Genomic DNA, 18,339 nt, shown 5'->3' on the forward strand with positions numbered 1-18,339 from the left:
GGAACAAACAAAAGCATGGGGGAATTGAGATACTCTTTTCCCCTAGGCCTTTACAATTTTATGCATGGTATGTCTGTATGTATGTTTGGTTTTTATAATAATGGGTTTTTAACTGTTTTTAGTATTGGATTATTATTATATGCTGTTTTATTATTGCTGTTAGCTGCCCCGAGTCTCTGGAGAGGGGCGGCTTACAAATAAAATAAAATAATAAAATAAAATAAAATAAATAAAACAGGTGTGTGCCCTTTTAAAAAAATAAACTTTAGAAGAATATTTTTTTTGTTTCCTTTCCTGCATTGTTTCTGACTGCTAAGAGCAGAAATCCTTTAATATGCTCTTGTTCAGTACCGAGATATTAATTGTATTTTTTAAAAATTCATTTTCCCTCAGTAGTTGTAAATGTTTCCCTTTGTTCTGTTTTCAGAGTTTTCACATTTCCTACGATGAATCCTGTTTACAGCACCGTTCAGCCCGGCGCTCCCTACGGAAATCCCAAGAACGTCGCCTATGCAGGTAAAAGGATCTGTCGAAATTATGCGCCGTAGGGTGTTGGCATGCTCCAGATCCCCATGGCACAGTGTGCTTAGGATTCGGGATCTAGCTGTTCTGCCGGGCTCTCTGGTAGAAGCCTCCCAAAAATTCAAGGGTACAAATTTCAGACACACACATATGTTTGAAAATTCAAAACAATGTTCTTTATCCCAAAATTCAAAATAAACTCAGCACTCTTTTTGTATTGCAAAGAGCACTCGTCCCAAAACAACCGGGTAGTCTGTACAATTAACTTTAAGCAGTCATTAAGTACTTAGCTAGCAGCTGTGAACAAACTTCACACCCCTTCTTCTTCCAACGAAGTGACTGCGATCAGATACTCTTCCACAACGGCCAAACCCACATGCTGCTATTTCTAGCAGCAGCCCTAATTACTGGAGCCCCATCCAAACACAGGCGGCCTCTCTTATCTCCTGTAATATGTCCTTAATTGGTCTCTTCTACGCATAATTCTGCACTTGCGTGGGTCCAAAACGTCTTCATCCGAATCAATGGAAGATAAGGGAGATTGGCTGCCTGGGCTGTGTGCCAAGTGCTCCTCTGCCGAGTCACTCCCATCTTCTTCTTCATCCGAGGAAACTAAACTCTGATCTGATTCTGTTGACAATAACACAGGCCTGTGACATGTTGAAGTTTCCCCTGCATCCACCTCCACATTCCCTGGGGCAGGAGCTGGGGCAGAGCCAACCACAACACTAGCTGACTCGCGTTAGATTTTGAGGTCTTTTATGAACGAGCCTCCGATGGCAAGAACACCTCCAAGCTCAGTTGGGCTTTGCAATATATAAACAAGCTAACAATGAATGCTTGTATGCATTGAAGCACTATAGCTTTAAGAGGTAGTGTTGCAAATTGCCACAAGAGGGAGTCAGAGAGTATGATTCTCTCTTTCTCCTCTCTCTGTTCTTTTTGCTGATTCATTGTGACTGATGTAGTAAGCTCTATGTTAGTTGGATGAATTTGTAAGCTGTAATGTATGTCTGATATGTAAGACAAAGACTGGCTTGTAATATTATTATTGTTGTTGTGGTTAGCTCTGGCCCAGCTCCTGCCCCAAGGACTGTGGATGTGGGGGAGACATCCACATGATGCAGGCCTGTTTTGCCCTGGTGGAATCTGCTGATGAAGGCTCCTCTGACCAAGAAGACATGAGTGACAGGGAGGAGGAGAGTGTGGCAGACAGCTCAGAAGGAGATCAATTCTCTAGCTCCTCCTTGGATTCAGAACAAGAGTTAATGATACAGCCACGCATGCAGAGAGCTATGCATAGGCAGCAACAACTGAGAGATTATTATCAAAGAAAATGAGGCCACCTGTGGTTGGGTGGGACTGTGGTCATTAGTGAGGCTGCTATAAAGAGCAGCCTGTGGGTTTGGCCATTGTGGAGGATTATCTGATCGTTGTGTTTCGTGACTGCTTTACTGACTTTGACCTTTTGTGTGCTGATTTTTCCCCGCTTTGAAACTAAACCAGAGCAAAGTGTGTTTCACTTTGTGAAAGAAGAAGGACTGTGAATTGCCTCACAGCTGCAAGCTAAGTATCTCAGAACTGATAAGGGACTTGTACAAATTACCAGTTTGGTTGGAGACGAGGGCTCTTTGCTATACCAAAAGAGGGCTTGGTTTAAGTGAATTTTCATTATAAAGAACATTGTTTTGAATTTTCAAATGTGTGTGTGTCTGAAATTTGTACCTGTGAATTTTTGGGAGGAGTCTACCAGAGAGCCCAACAGAACAATTGTAGTGAGAGATATTGACTGATTTGAATGTGTATGACCGCATTGTTTAACTTTGACTGTGTTATTTTTAAAGTAAACTCTAATTGAACTTTAAGGTATCTGTTTTGTATGACTGAATTATATCTGCTGGAATCCCACGTTTTCCTTTGTGCATGTCCTTGGTAGATCAAGGGTCGTTCTGCAATCTCCTTAACAAAACCTCACAGTCCCCTTCCTTCCTCTTCCTCCTACTCCCCACCAACCCCACTCCCTCCTAGCATTGATGATGTTCCCTAGTTGGGTCATGAAAGGTCTTTAAGGAAACCACCAAGCTCAGAGGGCCCCAAGGACCCCACAGCTCTTGATTTGGTCAATAAATGATGTAAATCTTGGTAGGAATTCTTCCTGTGGGCTGCAGAACAGGATTCTGTTTTTAAAGGAGTTTTAGTTTGTGATCCAGAGGAATTAACGCGAATGGGGTAAGCAGAGAACGTTCTCGCAGCATCACATGAAAATAAAAGAATGAAAGAGCACAGACCAACGTATTTTAATTCGCAACACAGCGAAGCTTGAACTTTTGTCTGTGGGTTTAGTAGGCACAGAGACGGCTTTCAGTAGTATTCCAGTGTATATCCTTGACTTTTGCCATTGCAAAAGGAATTTTCAGAGAGAAAGGATTTTCTCTACCGTATCATGAGTCATTTTCTTGCATTTATCAATCTTGTTTGAATGGTGGACTACAGGTAGACCTCATGTTACAACCATTCATTTAGTGACAGTTCCAAGTCTACAGTTAGAAAGGAAGATAAGACAGGTAAATAGGTAGACAGACAGACAGACCTAGTTAGAAAGAGATGGATGGGTGAAAGACAGAGACAGACAGATGATAGAGCTAAAGAGAAAGGGATGGATGGATGGGTGGGGAGATAGATAAATAATAAATATGGACATAGGTAGAAGGAAGATAGATAGATAGATAGATAGATAGATAGATAGATAGACAGACAGACAGACAGACAGACAGACAGACAGACAGACAGACAGACAGACAGAGATAGATGGAGGGATCGATGGATAGACAGACAGAAAAAGAATAAACATGGACATAGGTAGAAGACAGATAGAAAGAGAGAGACAGACAGGCAGACAGAACAGACAGAGATACATAGACAGACAGACAGACAGATAGATAGATAGGAAGGCAGGCAGGCAGGCATATACATTTTGTGTGTGTATAGATATAGAGATAGAAAGAGAGAGAGATGGGTAGATGGATAAAGATAGATATGGATAGATATGGATACATGGATAGATGATAGATAGATGGATAGATAAATAGATAGATAGGCAGGCAGGCAGGCAGACACATATACATTATACATATATACATATATTTGTTTTCGTAGATTTTATATATTTTTCGTAGATTATATATATATATATATATATGTGTGTGTGTGTGTCACATGTATATGTATGTAGGTATGTAGATAGGTAGGTAGGTAGGTAGGTAGGTAAACACAACAGGGCTGGCTGGCTGGCTGGATAGATGATCAGTAGATAGGTAGATACCATAGATGGATGGATGAATAGATGATCAATAGAGAAGTAGATACCATAGATGGATGGATAGATGATCAATAAGTGATTAGTAGGTCGGTAGATATCATAGATGGATGGATGGATGGATGGATGGATGGATGGATAAATGGTCAGTAGATAGGTAGATACAATGGATGAATGGATGGATGGATTGAGGACAGACAGACAGACAGACAGACAGAGAGACAGAGAGACAGACAATAGATAGATAGATAGATCCATCCAGGCAGGCAGGCAGAGACAGAACGATGGATGGACGAAAGGAATTAATTTACACTGTGGTTTTTAAAACTAAAAGATGAGCCTTCAAAGACGAAAACTAAAAATGGGTTGAAAACAAATTAGACCTTAGGAAAAAATGTCAAGAACATTCATAAACCTCAGAAATGTGTCTGCGCTTATGCAGTTCTTTAGTGACACAGGTTCTGATAACTACATATTTTAATCAGCCCGCCCTCTTCAAAATGCGATGCCCCCTCGTCTTAAGAGTGTCGCTCTGCTAGCTTGGAGCTGCCCCCTCCCTGCCTTCTAGCTCTTTCAGCCAAGCCTCTATGGAATATTAACCCGCTTTGTGCCCCTAATCCTATTGCCATGGATTTGCGGAGGGCCAGAGGACAAGCGTCACTCTAATAAACTTCAAGATATGTTCCCTGGGGGACTCTGTGATATAATTTAGCCCTTCGCGCAACGGCCACAATTTGATCTGCTGGTGATTTTAATTAAACGATTCTGGGGGGAGGAAAATCAATGGAAAGAATTTGGAATAATTTACCTGTAGTCTGCAGTTTTCCCTTTTGCAAATCCATTCCTACTCCCACCCCATTCAAAGGGTCTTCATCCCAATAGTCTGTATAGCGATTATTATTATTATTATTATTATTATTATTATTATTATTATTAGTCTACAGAGAGGGGTGACATTCAAATCCAATAAATATTATTTATTTATTAATTTATTATTTATTTATTAGATTTGTATGCCGCCCCTCTCCGTAAACTCGGGGTGGCTCACAACAATAACAAAGACAATGTAAGAACAAATCTAATAATTTAAAAAACACTAAAACCCCCATTATTAAAAGCAAGCATACACACAAACTATATAGGCCCGGGGGAGATGTCTCAGTTCCCCCATGCCTGACGGCAGAGATGGGTCTTAAGAACTTTACAAAAGGCAAGGAGGGTGGGGGTAGTTCTGATCTCCGGGGGCAGCTGGTTCCAGAGGGTCGGGGCCGCCACAGAGAAGGAGAGAGGAAAGAGAGAGGAAGGGACTACCCCCATGCATGCACAATCCCATGTGCTGTCCCTTGTACGTGCGCACAATCCCCCTCATCCTTGTGTCATGCGCACAGGCCTCACTGAAGCCTGGGATGGTGAAAAAAGTGGCCAAACCGGAAGTCCGGAAAAACAGACTTCCGTTTGGCCCATTGTGCTGTTTTTCGCATTCTGGAGGCTTCAAGGAGGCTTCCATTTTTCCAAACTTCCGATTTGCTTGTTGGGCTGTTTTCGGCACTCTGGGGGCTTCAAGAAGCTTCCCTGAAGCCGCCAGAGTATGAAAAACCGCAAGTCCGTTTTTTCGAACTTCCGGTTTGCCCATTGGGCGGTTTTTTGCACTCTGGTGCCAAAATGGCTTCCCGAAGACCGAAAATCAGCTGGCTAGTGCGTGCATGCGCTCTGCAGCTGACACAGGGCAACGCCGCGCATGCACTCCGACTTAGCATGCGCACCAGAGGTTCGCCATGACTGACTTGTGACATTATCTCTTGGGGACATGAAACGTCTGCAAGAAAATAGCCCGGCTCAGAGAGAGTACGAAGGACTGCACAATTTTCACCGATTTAATCCCACTAGGATAAGCTACTCACCCGTATGTTTGAAGCACTGAGCCCACGAAGAACAGCTGTGGTGGTTCTAGCTTTTCGGTTATCCCCTGCCAGATGTTTATCCCGACAGCTGTACAAGAATTTTGCTCCCAGAAGCTAAGAAATGCTCAGTTTGTGGTGGATTTGGTAAAGGCACAAGGACAAGAAAACGCTGCAGACGATACATTTCGAAGGATTAACGGCATCCAGATGTGGCAAAGCACAACTGCTTCTCCCTTGACTCTGATACGCAGCTGGTCCTTGATTTATGACCATTTGTTTAGTTACTGCTCGAAGTTACAACGACACTAAAAATAGCGACCTCTGACTGTTTCTCAGACTTGAGAACTATTGCCTCACACGTATGGTTACGTGATCAAAACCCTGACACTTGGCAATCCAACTTCAGAAGAGAAGGATTTAGGGGTCGTGATTTCTGACGGGTGAACGGTGCGGTCAGGCGGTAGAGAAAGCAAGTAGAAGGCTTGGCTGCATAGCTAGAGGTAGAACAAGCAGGAAGAGGGAGATTGTGATCCCGCTGGTGAGACCCCATTTGGAATAATACTGTGTCCAGTTCTGGAGACCTCACCTACAAAAAGATATTGACAAAATTGAACGGGTCCAAAGACGGGCTACAAGAACGGTGGAAGGTCTTAAGCATAAAACGTATCAGGAAAGACTTCATGAACTCAATCTGTAGAGTCTGGAGGACAGAAGGAAAAGGGGGGACACGATCGAAACATTTAAATATGTTAAAGGGTTAAATAAGGTTCAGGAGGGAAGTGTTTTTAATAGGAAAGTGAACACAAGAACAAGGGGGCACAATCTGAAGTTAGTTGGGGGAAAGATCGGAAGCAACGTGAGAAAATAATATTTTACTGAAAGAGTAGCAGATGCTTGGAACAAACTCCCAGCAGACGTGGATGGTAAATCCACAATAACTGAATTTTAAACCTGCCTGGGATAAACATAAATCCATCCTAAGATAAAATACAGGAAATAGTATAAGTGCAGACTAGATGGACCGTGAGGTCTTTTTCTGCCGTCAATCTTCTATTTGTTTGTGGGTGGGGAAGGGTGGCATACAAATCCAATGAATGAATGAATGAATGAATGAATGAATGAATGAATGAATGAATGATGTGAACTATCAACTGGGTGGGAAACTCAGTTTCAGGTTTCGCAGTGTGGATGGCTCCAGCAATAAGTTGGAACTTTGAGGAGCACTTTGACTTGGATTTAGTGTGGATGCTGCCTGGAACCCTGACACCAGCTTCTTCTTGGAAAAAAAGCAACTTTGAGGCAGCCACTGGGTTGCCATCCCATTAATCCTTTGCTCGTATCCCACCTCCTCCATTGCCATGACAATCCGCTAATAGATGACTGAAATCTCTGCCTACGGAGCTAATTTTAGTTGATTTGCTTTTCCCTTGGAGACCACCCATGGCTGAGAGATGAAAGGTGTTAAGCCGATGACCTCTGGGTCATAGGGGTCTTTGAGGAGTTGGTCCAGTGCAGGGGATTTCTGGGTCTTCAGTGTTGTAGCCAAGTAGAAAAAGAGCTAGTTTGGTTAATACCACTTTACAAGGCCTTGGTAAGGCCACATTTGGAATATGGCCCAGTCTTCGGAGAAGGGCGGCATATAAATCTAAATAATGATGATGATGATGATGATGTATGGATCATCGACATCGCAATCTCAGGAGACAGCAGAATTGAGGAGAAGCAGCTAGAGAAATTAGTGAAATACGAAGATCTAAAAATCGAGCTGCAACGACTCTGGCATAAGCCCGTGAAAGTGGTCCCAGTGGTCCTTGGCACGCTGGGCGCAGGGCCAAAGGATCTCAGCGGACATTTGAAAACCATCGGAATTGACAAAATCTCCATCGGTCAATTGCAAAAGGCCGCTTTACTGGGATCGGCAAACATAATTCGCCGCTACGTCACGCAGTCCTAGGTGCTTGGGAAGCGCCCGACTGGTGATGAAATACGAAATCCAGCATAGTGATCTCGTTTGCTGTGTTGTATTGATATAATAATAATAATAATAATAATAATAATAATAATAATAACAACAACAACAACAACAACAACAACAACAATAATAGTAATAATAGTAATAATAATAATGGCATTCAGTTTTGGTCGCCACGACACATAAAGGATGTTGAGACTCTAGAACAGTGTTTCCCAACCTTGCCCACTTGAAGGTATCTGGACTTCAACTCCCAGAATTCCCCAGCCAGCATTCTGGGAGTTGAAGTCCAAATATCTTCAAGTGGGCAAGGTTGGGAAACACTGCTCTAGAAAGAGTGCAGAAAAGAGTGCAGAGAAGAGCCACAAAGATTATTAGGGGACTGGAGGCTAATTATTGTTGGTGCAACAATTAGCCAGTGGAATGACTTGCCACCAGAAGTTGTGAGTGCTCCATCCGTGGAGGTAGACATTGGACAGCGATTTCTCTGCAATGGGCTAGGCTTGAGCAGAGGGTTGGACTGGAAGACCTCTAAGGTCCCTTTGGAGCATGATTCTCCTTCCTGCTGTTAAAACTCTGCCCGAAATTGGAGATCTCCTTTTGGGTGGTATTTGCAATGTTGGGTCTACCCATCGGACCAGGGGTGGGCTGCTAGCCGAAGCGCTAAATTGGGCATGACGCGGTGGCTCGTGAGTGCTAGCGAGGCCAGCGCAATTTTGCTTCTGCACCTGTGGAGGTAGCAAAATCGCGCATGGAGCCATAGGTGCGCCTGTGCTTCGGCAGGCACGGAAGCAAAAAAATCTTGCACATGTGGCTCTGTGTGTGATTTTGCCACAGGTGCAGAAGTAAAATCGCGCTGACCCCGCTAGCACTGACAAGCCGCGTTGGCGAGCTCAATTTAGCGCTCCGGCTAGCAGCCCACCCCTGCATCAACCCCCACCCCCAAATCAAAGTTGCCTTAACTGCTGAGGGCCCCTTCCAGATCAGATGTCGACTCCAGGGCTGGGGAATTCTGGGAATTGAAGTCCACCCATTTTAAAAAATTGCCTGGAGAAGCAATTGGAGAATTTGCACAGCTAAGATAAATACACCAAAATACTCCCAGGAAGCGTTCCACTTAAATAATGTCAGAGCAGATGCACCGCAAAAGCGAAAACGGTAATTAAAAATAGCGGGAGTTCTTGCTTGTTAATTGCCGTTTTGTCCCAGTTTCACACACAATATTTTGCCGCGGAAGGTAGATGCAACGAAGAAAGAGACAACCTTCAGTGAGGGTTACTGTAAAAAAACAAACAAAAAGGCTTGCGACTGTTTTTCACACTTTAGGGCCGTTGCGGCCTCCTCATGGTCACATGACCAAAATTCAGATTTTTGTCAAACTGACTCAGTTTTATGACTATTGCGGTATTCTGGGATCATGTGATTCCCCGTTTTGTGACCTTCGGAGAAGCAAAGTCGATGGGGGGAGCTGGGTTCACTTAATAACCGTGTCATTCAACTTAGCCACTGCAGTGATTCACTTAACAACTGTGGCAGGGGAAGTCATAAAATGGGGCAAAACTCTCTTAAGAAATGTCTTGCTTAGCGACAGAATTTTTTGGCCCCAATTATGGTCACAGGTTGAGGTTTTAACATGATACAGGTAGTCCTCGGATTTCGACCACAATGGAGCCCAACATTTCGGTTGCTAAGCAAGAAAGTTGAGTGAGGCCTCTATGGACTTCAACTCCCAGAATCCCTGAGCCGGCATATGGCTGGCTCAGGAATTCTGGGAGTTGAAGTCCACAGGTTGTGAAGGGGTCATAATGGGCTCTGGAATTCTGGGAGTTGAAGTCCACAGGTCGTGAAGGGGTCATAATTGGCTCTGGAATTCAGGGAGTTGAAGTCCAAAGGTCGTGAAGGATCCATCCTTGCCCATCCCGGTTTAATCTCAGTTCTAACCAACATGGAGGGCAAGTTAGATGTCCTTCAGGCTCTCTCCCACGCATCTTCTCACCCCTTTGCTTATGCTGCTATTATCCCACTCTGAAATTCCCCCCCTGCCAAGTAATTATGTCAATATATAAAGACTCTTTGCAAAGACTTCTCCCTCCCTCCAATTATTATTCCTTTTGACCACAGTCAGCAGATTTAGTTCACACCGACGATTCCTTCCTGCACCTCTGCCTTCATAAATATTAAGAAAGTTCGGTTCCCAGGTGACAGCAAAGCTGCTGGCAGGGTAAGAATTAGATTTGATTCCTCCAAGGTCAGATTCTGCCCACTGCCCACTCATGCACAATGCCCCCTGCCACCCTGCTGATCTGGGAGGGGGTTGCTAACTATGAATTTCAGCAATGGAGCCCACCTATCAGCTTTTCCTTGCAGGCCAAGAGATGTTTTTTGGGCAGGAAACCAGGTATAGATGTGCATATTACATACATTTCATTTTCAGAGCATAGGCCTAGACCAGAGGTCTCCAACCTTGGCCATTTTAAGACTTATGGACTTCAATTCCCAGAATTCCTCAGCCAACCATGAATGATAGAGTTGGAAGAGGCCAGAAGGATCATCTAAGTCAGGGGTCTCCAACCTTGGCCGCTTTAAGACTTGTGGACTTCAACTCCCAGAATTCCTCAGCCAGCCATGAATGATAGAGTTGGAAGAGGCCAGAAGGATCATCTAAGTCAGGGGTCTCCAGCTTTGGCAACTCTAAAGACTTGTGGACTTCAACTCCCAGAATTCCTCAGCCAGCCATGAATGATAGAGTTGGAAGAGGCCAGAATGGTCATCTAATTTAGGGGTCTCCAACCTTGGCCACTTTAAGACTTGTGGACTTCAACTCCCAGAATTCCTCAGCCAGCCATGAATGATAGAGTTGGAAGAGGCCAGAATGGTCATCTAATTCAGGGGCCTCCAACCTTGGCCACTTTAAGACTTGTGGACTTCAACTCCCAGAATTCCCCAGTCAGCTATGCATGATAGAGTTGGAAGAGGCCAGAAGGATCATGTAAGTCAGGGCTTTCCAGCTTTGGCAACTCTAAAGACTTGTGGACTTCAACTCCCCGAATTCCCTAGCCAGCCGTGGATGATAGCTTTGGAAGAGGCCAGCAAGGTTATCTATGTCAAGGGTCTCCAATTTTGAGCCTGGAGGACTTCAACTCTCAGAATTCCCCAGCCAGCTTTCCTTAAAGTTACCAAGGTTGGAGACCCCCCTGTACTGTCTATCTCAACTATGGAGATTTTTGGAGCCCATTGCGGTCGTAAATTGAGGAGCCTCTCTATTTATCATGCTCAACTTTTTTTTTTGGACGATTTCAGTCTCTGCCTTCCCCACTTCCTGCCCTTCAGATTCCTTGACCTCGCTTTCCGTGTCAGCTTCTTGACAGCTGTCTGTCTGTCTGTCAAGACCAGGATTTCAAATTTCACATGTCTCATCTCGGAGAGCTCGCTAATCTTCAAGCCACGTTTTATTAATCTGTCAATTTATAATCCTCCAAAGACTGGGAATGAGGAGCGGTGCGGGGTGCCTGTCTTAAGTTCATTTCTGATTTCCATATTAATAAAATACAGCTTTGCCTTTTTAAAGAAAAATCCAGTCGTAATCCTTACGACAACCGGGATGGGGACAGGGGGGACAGGGGAGATTATATTGGCGATATTAGGAAAGCAATTAAATGCTTCAGGAAAGAATTACAGTTGGAGAGACGAGACACGAAATTAAACACAGGGCTGTTGAACACCGCATATTACAGGCGCTGTTCTCAAGGCTTCAAAAATGCTTAGCCATATATAGCAATAGCATTTAGACTTATCTACCGCTTCCTAGGGCTTTGATAGCCCTCTCTACGCGGTTTACAGAATCAGCCTCTTGCCCCCCAACAATCCGGGTCCTCATTTCACCCCCCTGGGAAGGACGGAAGGCTGAGTCCACCTGGAGCCTGGTGAGATTATTTGTGTCTGTTTCTGTATCTCTGTGTTTGTGTATACACACCTACAAACACACACACACAGTTGCCAGTTGAAATAATAATAATAATAATAATAATAATAATAATAATAATAATAATAATTAGATTTGTATGCCTCCCCTCTCCGAAGACTCGGTAACCAAGAAGCCAAGAATGTGATGCCAAGGGAGTAGGAAGACCAGGTGCTGGGTTTTGGGATGGTGGTATCCTCGTGGTATGCCGTATCATGGTTACATTCATCCATTCATCCATCCAGCTCTCCATCTTTCTTCCCATCCATTCCTCCCCCAACAATCTCTTTCATCTGTCAGTCATCTCTCTCAACTGTCTTTCTATCTGTCTATCTGTCCATCTATACATCCATCCATCTGTTTATCCATCCATCCATCTATCTATTTACCCATTCATCCATCCATCCATATCTGTCTGTCTGTCATCTATATCTGTCATCCATCCATCCATATCTGTCTGTCTTTTCTATCATCTCTATCTATCATCTATTTAGTTATCATCTATATCTGTCTATCATCTATATCAATCTATATATCATCCATCCATCCTGTTTGTCTGTCTGTCTTTTCTATCATCTCTATTATGTATCTAGCTATCATCTGTATCTGTCTGTCATCTATATCTATCTATATATCCATCCATCCATATCTATCGGTCTTGTCTGTCTTTTCTATCATCTCTATGTATCATCTATCTAGCTATCATCTATATCTGTCTATCGTCTATATCTCTATATCATCCATCCATCCATCTCTGTCATCTATACCTACCTACAGTATCTTTGTTGTTGTTGTTATTCTTCACAAAAAACCATTAATCCACAGGTTTGTTTTCAACTACTTTCTCAACTTTATGGCCCCACCAGTTCTTTACCACTGGTAGGTAGTAGTTGTGGCACAGGTTCCAATGGAGCATCTAGGCCACATAATTGTGCCTCTGTTTGTAGTCTATCTGTGCGATTTGTAATTATTATTATTATTGCTGGATCAGCCCAGGGTTATCCCAAAGACCATCCGGGCAGCCTGGAATGAATCAAGTTGTTGTAATTAGGTACAGTAGTCCACAACTCAAGGAGGAAGCGATTTTTCTGACATCTTGTATTTGATGCTTAAAACTGTTTAAGGACCATGGGCTTTGTCTGTATTGTTGTTTTTTTTCCCTGGCAGACAAAAAAAATCTCGCGGCAACCTCCGTGCCAGGCTGATAAGATCTTGTTTGGCTCCATGGAGAATGTGCCGTTTCCCCACAGCATGCTGACGTGTTGCATCGCGCTACTAAATAGCGACCGCCTGCCATTTTCATGGGAAGCGGCTGTAAATGTTGCTACCGAGCTGCGTTGTAGAGAGGGACGGAGATGATTGTTATCTCCCCTCCCCCCAAAATCTGCTGTCTTCCATCTCATCAACAACGGAGACGTCTCCATTCGAGACCCCCGAAATTTCATTGCCTCTCCCAGCAGTCATTTAACCTCCGCTCAGGCATCTTGGAATGTAGGTGTAACCACCCATGAAATTAGACACGGAACGCACTCTCCACAACGTCACACATCTGGGGTCTGTCTCGCCTCCCGAGCAAATGCAGCTTTTTATTTGCGGCCAGAGAAAAACGGTAAATGTTCCCGCCGGTGAATCGTCAAGAAACATAGAAACATAGAAGTCTGTCGGCAGAAAAAGACCTCATGGTCCATCTAGTCTGCCCTTATACTATTTTTTGTATTTTATCTTAGGATGGATATATGTTTATCCCAGGCATGTTTACATTCTCCAATGCACTTGCAAGGAGAGTCCAGGATGGGTAGTTCTCAATCTGATTGGTCGGGACTGAGTTTAATTTTAATATTAGGCAGGCACCGCCCCCCTTAGCCCTCCAGTCTAAAAACTCAGTCGCAGTAAAGGGACTTAGAGTTAGTTTTCTCTTCAATAAATATGTATTTATTGTGTTTGTTATATGTATTAATTCTTCTTTTTCCTTTTTTTCTTCTTGCAGGTGCAGTTGGGGGAATGTTTTCCTCATGCAGCCCTGGATTTAAAACCTCCAGTGGGTTTCATCCAGGGACTTGCTGCTCCTCCTTGGCAAGCCGGTTTTTTGGAGTGAGCACCCGGGGAGACTACCTCCGAGGTAGACCCCGGAGGAGAGGAAGAGGTTGACGCCTCGGGAGGGTCCGCCCCGCCCGTTGCGAACATACCTGGGATCGCTGTATGCCTAGGGAGGCTCTACAGCAGGGGAGTGGCTCCGCGCCGCCCCCCCCCCCCTCGCCCCCTCGACATCGACAGAGGATAAATGGATGCCGATTGGCGATAAATACCGGCGGCAGGGGAAGGTATCGGCTGAAGCCGTTTTCCCCCAGGCGTTTAGAAAGAGCCAAAGGACGGGCTGGTCAGAGAAACTTCCCGCCCGCCTCCTGGGTAAGGTCGCGCCGGCCATCTTGAGAGCCCGAAATTGAACGGGCAGGCAGGTTCGCGCTCGGCGAGCGTCTCTGGTTGCCAGGACAACGGTCCGGCGGCCATGTTTTATGACGCAATTTTCGCCGGAACGCCTTGATCATTCCTCAATTGGCGCCAAGTGTCTCCTCTTCCCGGGGCACGCAGGCGCAGTAGCCATCCGAGCAGTTACAATTGGCGGTCTTTATTGCTAGCGTTTGCGAAGCACTACGATTCGATCGGCGATTTCTGTGAGTAAATTGAGGAAGCGCTTTTATACTATGGCTGACCAGTCAATTCCGGCCGGGGAGGAGGCCAGCGTCACCAGGCCTACCACCCCCAAGATAAAGCCTCAGAAGCAGAAATCCTCGCAGGGGGCAGCTCTTAGAGAGGCTGAGAAGCGCATTAAAGCGCTAGAGAAGCAGTTGGAATCTTCTCAGAGGGCTGGGGGTCCACCATCTAGGTCTGCCCAGCCCCTTATTACCATCCCTCCGCCGGTCTCCCCCGTATTTGCTCCAGGGGTTGCAGGCTCGGCATCTGAGAGGGATTGGTCACCGGAGAGGCCCTTCCAACCCTCTCCCTCTTCTAGGCCAGAGGCATCCACATTTGCAAGACAAGCAGCATGGCATTCCTCCTACTCTGCTCAACAGCCAGTCCTTCCTCGCGGTGGTCAGGCACAAACAGCCACTTTCACCCCTACGGCTGCTGGATTGCGCACGGCACAGGATGCCTGGCAGAGTATGCCCCAGGCCTTACAGGACCTTGTTGTCAGTGCCTATACGCAGGGTCAAGCAAGCGTGGCCCAACAACAGCCACCACCTGCGGGCCCTATTCCATCGAGATTCAGGGACCCCTGGCTGGCTCCAGTTTCTCCTTCCGGCTTGGACCCCAGGGATGAGGATGAATTTTCCAGAGATGACTTCAGCGAGGTGGAGGACGAGCTCTCTGGCGATGACCAACCACCGGAGCTTCCGGCTTTACCTGGCCTCTTCAAATCCGCCCTTTTCAAGGTCCTGTTGAACAAGGCCAAGATGACCATTGACCAGGCGGGCGAAGGAGGTCAAGGTGTTCCTTCGGCACCAGGTCAACCTTCAGGGGGCCTCTTCGTGTTCCCGAAGCAGGAGACGGTTAACGTACCTTCTTCTCATTTGTTTCTGGAGACTGTGCAACGGCCATGGGAGAGCCCTGCAACGGGGCAGGGCCCGTCCAACCTGGACAGACGTTTTTACACCTTTGACCAGGCTATGGAGGACCTTCTGGAGTTGCCTACCGTGGACAAGCCGGTCACCAGCCTGGTCTCCAATGCCCTTGTCCCTTCGGAATCTCAGGAGGGGTTAAGGGCCGAGGACAAAAGGGCGGACAATGTTGTTCGCAGAACCCATCAAATGGCGTCTTGGGCCGTAAGGGCAGCCTCGGCAGCCTCCTTCTTTAATCGGGCTACGCTCCTCTGGATTAAAGACATCCAGTCCAGAGTCGATCCACAGGATGCGAGAATGCGCCAGGACCTGAATAAGCTGTTAGCGGCCACTGAATTTTCCGCGGACGCAACAGTCAATGCCGCTAAGTTCGCCTCCAGAGCGATGGCCTCGTCGGTCGCCTCCCGCAGACTCATCTGGCTCCGGAATTGGCAAGCCGACGTGAAGTCTAAGTGGGCCCTGGCTTCTTCCCCGTTCAAGGGCAAGAAGCTCTTTGGAGACATCTTAGACGATGTATTGGTGGAGGACAGGGACAAGAAAAAGGTGATGCCCAACTCCACCAAGAAGCAGGGAAGGCGTTTTACTCCCTACACCCGGAGACAGCCCTTTCGGAACGACTCCTCCTCGACCAACAACCAAGGGTCGAGGTCCTACTTTGCTGGATCCTTTGGTCAGGGCTCCTTTCGTTCCGATAGGAACCAACAATATGACCGCACTAGAGCTTTCCAGGGCCGACGCCCCTTCAGAAGTTCAGGCAGGGGGTACAGAAAAACTAAGTGACTTTCCTGCGGACACCCCTCTGGGCGGCAGGCTAATCCACTTCTCGGACGTATGGTTAAACACCTCATCGGACCCCTGGGCGACTGCCACGGTTTCTCAGGGCCTACAAATAGAGTTTCTATGCCCTCCTCCTTGCCGCTATCTACCTTGTCGTGCCCCCTTGGACATTCCCAAAAGGAGGCTCCTATACCAAGAGGTAGCTCACCTGAGGGAGATAGGAGCCATCGAGGAGGTCCCTTTGCCTCAACAGGGTACGGGATTCTACTCGGCTATTTTCTTGGTTCCAAAGTCGTCAGGGGGGGCGCGGCTCATTCTGAACCTTCGAGGACTAAATCGCTACGTAAAGTACAGGAGGTTCAGAATGCACTCTCTACGCTCCATTCTGGCTGCCATCAGGAAAGGGGACTACATGACATCTATAGACCTAAAGGAGGCTTACCTCCATGTCCCCATTTTTCCTCCTCACCGTCAATATCTGCGCTTCTGTCTAGATGGGGCCCATTTTCAGTACAGGGCCATGCCCTTCGGGCTTTCATCGGCCCCAAGATCATTCACAAAACTGCTAGATGTCCTAACAGCTGGTCTCAGACAGCGATCGGTGCGCCTACTCGCCTATCTGGACGACATCGTGATTCTGTCCAGAACAAAGGACCTGGCATTACAGGACTTGCACTTGACAATTCAGTCGCTACAGGATCATGGCTTTTCGATCAACTTCGAAAAGAGCCACCTGAACCCCACGACTCGGCTGGCTCACCTGGGAACCAATATAGATTCCAGGAAGGGCCAGGTCTTCCTGTCCCAAGAGAGGCAATCGACCATCAGGGAAATGATTCGAGGCCTGGCGTCACAACAACACCCTCAACTCTCCTTCCTCTCCAAGCTTCTTGGGACACTGGTGTCATGCATCGACATCGTTCCATGGGCCAGGTACCACCTACGCTCCCTCCAGTGGTTCCTTTTACCGTTCCAGAGAAGGAAGATCAGTCACTCACACCTACGGGTGCGTCTAGACTCCGGGGTTCGGCGGTCCTTACAGTGGTGGGTATCCCCAGCCCTATCAAAGGGTTCCCCCTTTCTGGAACGATACCCTCTCACGATGACAACAGACGCCAGTCTGACGGGCTGGGGGGCCCATCTTTCATCAAATTTGGCCCAGGGCCGCTGGGATCCATCGGACCTGAGAAAAATCAACATCAATTTCCTGGAATTGAAGGCAGTTTCCCTAGCTCTCCTGAGTTTCGCAGACCTGATAAGGGGTCAGCACGTCCTAGTCCGAACCGACAACGTCTCTACCCGGTCTCACATCAACAGACAGGGGGGGACTCGGTCTCGACGACTGATGAGGGAAGCGGAGGTCCTGCTCAGTTGGGCGGAGGTCAATCTAGCTTCCCTGTCCGCGGAACACATTTCAGGGGTGGAGAACGTGTGCGCGGACTGGCTGAGCCGGGAGACCTTGGACCCAGGGGAGTGGATGCTGGACCACACTATTTTTCTGGACATTGTACGCAGGTTTGGGAATCCAATCCTAGACCTGTTCGCTACACACAACAACTCTCAACTCCCACGCTTCTTCTCCCGCTTCCCGTCACCGGGTGCGGAAGGGGTAGACGCCCTTCGACTACAGTGGCCACCAGGACTTCTGTACGCATTTCCACCGACCTCCATCCTTCCCAGGGTAATCCGGAAGATTCTGGAGCAACGGGCGGAGGTGCTGCTGCTGGCGCCCTACTGGCCGCGCCGCAATTGGTTTGCGGACTTGATGCAACTGTCAGTGTCACCCCCCTGGAGGATTCCGGACTGCAGGATATCTCTCTCTCAGGGCTCGATCTCCCACCCAGAGCCTCAATGGTGGCAGTTGACCGTGTGGAGATTGAGCGGCAACACCTAGAACGTCATAACTTACCAGAGTCAGTTATCAACACTATTCAGGCCGCGCGCAGGCCTTCGACAAGACGAATCTACCAGACAACCTGGGCTTCCTTTTCCAGGTTCTGTGAGGAGCGGGAGGTGGACCCACAAAAAGCTTCCCCTCCCTTGGTCTTAAGTTTTCTTCAATTGGGCCTAGAAAAAGGGCTAGCTCCCAACACCTTACGTCGCCATGTGGCCGCCTTATCCACTATCTTAGGCGGGGATGGTTATAGGTCCCTCGCCAGACACCCTTGGATTAGGGACTTCTTGAAAGGGGCCGCCAACATCAGGCCACCACCAATTCATCGCTTCCCATCCTGGGACTTGTCGTTGGTGCTTCATGCCTTAACGGGGCCTCC

General features: G+C 46.9%; 1 protein-coding gene across 4 annotated transcripts in view; it reads left to right on the forward strand.

Annotated features, from left to right (window-relative positions):
• The window catches only part of FAM168A (family with sequence similarity 168 member A), an 86,611-nt gene that overhangs the window by 52,177 nt on the left and 16,095 nt on the right, over positions 1 to 18,339 (forward strand). For all 4 annotated transcript variants that reach the window (XM_070749470.1, XM_070749473.1, XM_070749471.1 and 1 more), the window contains one exon: positions 428 to 516. In XM_070749470.1, the coding sequence (XP_070605571.1) occupies positions 428 to 516 (89 nt within the window). The remainder of the gene's footprint in view (positions 1 to 427; positions 517 to 18,339) is intronic.

Source organism: Erythrolamprus reginae, chromosome 4 (genome assembly GCF_031021105.1).
Source record: "Erythrolamprus reginae isolate rEryReg1 chromosome 4, rEryReg1.hap1, whole genome shotgun sequence".
NCBI classification, from domain to species: domain Eukaryota; kingdom Metazoa; phylum Chordata; class Lepidosauria; order Squamata; family Dipsadidae; genus Erythrolamprus; species Erythrolamprus reginae.